This window comes from Hordeum vulgare, chromosome 1H (genome assembly GCF_904849725.1).
Source record: "Hordeum vulgare subsp. vulgare chromosome 1H, MorexV3_pseudomolecules_assembly, whole genome shotgun sequence".
NCBI classification, from domain to species: Eukaryota; Viridiplantae; Streptophyta; class Magnoliopsida; order Poales; family Poaceae; genus Hordeum; species Hordeum vulgare.
In genome coordinates this window covers 495,442,168-495,444,465 of record NC_058518.1, presented here as the reverse complement: position 1 = coordinate 495,444,465, position 2,298 = coordinate 495,442,168, and the positions used below count along the sequence as shown (strand labels likewise).

The window sequence follows — 2,298 nt, the reverse complement described above, 5'->3', positions numbered from 1 at the left end:
TTATATCATCCTTATACGTTCGGGATATTCGCGAATCCTCATATTAAAGACAAATACAGAAAGAATATGTAGGCTCGCGGACGCACCCTGACACGGCTGATCAGTCTGTCATGTAAGACACGACCCCGTCCGAGACCATTTTTCATTTTTTGCGAGAAGGAGAAGGCCTGCAAACGCAGCTTTGAAAAAAGAACTTCGGAAAAAAGAAAAAAGAAATGATAACTCGACGTTTCCAACAGTTTCCATCCAACCCGAGCAAGCCGCGGGCGTGGCCCGTGCAGCCGCGACGGCCACACCTTTCGCGCGACGACGCCGTAGCGATAAAACCGGTGCCTTTTTTCTAACAAACCGACGCGGCCACGTCCCCAACCAAGAGCAGCGAGAGCATGGCGGCCACGAGCTCCGCCTCCGCGGCGCTCTTCTCCCTCCTCCCCTTCCCCACATCCACCCCGGCCTCCGCGCGGGCAGGCGGCAGCCATTACAGGCCCACGCGCTCGGCCGCGGCCGTGTCCCCCATCAGATGCTCCGCCGCCTCGCCCGACCTGTCGCCCGGCGCTCCGGCGCCGGCGCCGCCCAGGCCCCAAATCGAGCTCGAGTTCCTCGGGGTAAGTCCTCGACGGCCTCCGCTACCTCCGGCCTCCGGGCGGCGAGTGTTTAATTGTTCTTCTGTGCCGTGCGTGCAGCCCAAGCCGGGCGCCGACGGGTCGTACCCCGTGGACAGGGCTGCGGCGGTCAGCGGCGACAAGCTCCTCCGGGACGTCATGGTCGAGAACAAGATCGAGCTCTACGCGGCATACGTGAGCCACCCTCCCTCGCTAACCCCCCACACCTTCTCTGGTTTCAATTCCTCTGCAGATTTCCCTCTTCCACTGTCTGTTAATTAATTAATGGTTCCTGGTGCGCGCGCGCGCTGCAGGGTAAGCTGATGAACTGCGGCGGCGGCGGCAGCTGCGGCACCTGCATCGTCGAGGTGCACCACTCCCTCTCCTTCCCAATCTGCAGCGCCGCAACTGAAAATGGCTCGCTATCTCGTTGTGCTTGTGCATACTGGCTGCTCGCTCTGAACTGTAACTGATGCCACCAGAGTGTGAACCTTTGTGGCGCAGATAATCGACGGGAAGGAGCTCCTGAGCCCGAGGACGGACGCCGAGAACCGTTACCTGAAGAAGGTACGCAGCAGTTCGTTCTGAAATTCTCTGCTGCTGTCTCCACTGTGGTTCACAACCAGAGGAGCTGCCACTTGACTGTGCTCTCTGCATCTCGTTGCCTTTGCCAGAAACCGGAGTCGTGGAGGCTGACCTGCCAGACGATCGTCGGAAACAAGGAGAACTCCGGCAAGGCATGATCTCACTAAGCCTCACGCACTGTCTTCGGCTTTCTTGCCATGACCGCCATTGTCTTCGTGAAAAAAAACTGTGGTTCTTCTTGCAGGTCGTCGTCCAACGGCTGCCGCAGTGGAAGAAATGAGCGAACAATCTTGCATGCACATTGGATGTTCTGTACTGACAGCATGTGATCGATCCAATGCCATGTACGTACCTCCTGCTAGGAAGTGTTGAGCAAAGACGTCTATCCTGGCAACAAGTTTCTGACAATTTGAATGTGCGGTTCTTCACTCCAGAGATGAACACAAGAAGAACACATCTGTTACTCCTGCTGGCATCAGTTACACAAACCTGTTCTTGGCATGTCCCTAGTACCCTTTATCTGTATGATAGGGCCTGGTAGCGCAATTCGTGTGTATCTAAAACCATATCTTGGTTTTCTTCCTGGAATCAATGGTAAACTGTAAATCGTAAATTGTAAATTGTGTTGAACCAGTAAAAGTTCCGTTCCTGCGTAGGGGTCTGCGTTTTGTAACGGATGATTCTTAACCAATAAAGTCATGTATGATTTAAACAACAAAATCCGTCGTAGTCTAGGTGGTTAGGATACTCGGCTCTCACCCGAGAGACCCGGGTTCAAGTCCCGGCGACGGAATTTTTAGCCACCATAAGTCTTTTTTGTGCAGGTATCCTTTAATTTTTTGCCTTTGCCGTCATACAGTCCTTTTTGTGCAGGTATCCTTGAAATTTCACAACAGCTATGCTAATGCCATATGCCAAGGCACAACTACAAAAAACCACAGCACCAAGCTAAGATCATCCCCAAAGGCAACACCTATGCCGCTGCATCAGGCCTAAATCATCTATACAGCAACAAACATTAGAAACTTCACAACCTTGCACCACTATCTTCATTCGCCTGACCACAGATATATTCGATCCTTAGTATGCCACCAGAAGAACGGCTAGTAGC

General features: G+C 53.2%; 1 protein-coding gene and 1 non-coding gene across 2 annotated transcripts; both read left to right on the top strand.

The window, feature by feature from the left end:
- Positions 1–333: 333 nt before the first annotated feature.
- On the top strand, positions 334–1,842 carry LOC123418693 (photosynthetic NDH subunit of subcomplex B 3, chloroplastic-like). Its single transcript, XM_045107047.1, has 6 exons — positions 334–605; positions 684–797; positions 917–970; positions 1,107–1,169; positions 1,277–1,339; positions 1,432–1,842. Exons 1-6 carry the CDS (start codon positions 387–389, stop codon positions 1,465–1,467), a joined length of 549 nt encoding a protein of 182 aa, XP_044962982.1. The 5' UTR covers positions 334–386; the 3' UTR covers positions 1,468–1,842.
- Positions 1,843–1,907: 65 nt separating this feature from the next.
- On the top strand, positions 1,908–1,980 carry TRNAE-CUC. Its single transcript has one exon. It is a non-coding gene; the product is annotated as a tRNA-Glu (tRNA).
- The last annotated feature ends 318 nt before the right edge of the window (positions 1,981–2,298 follow it).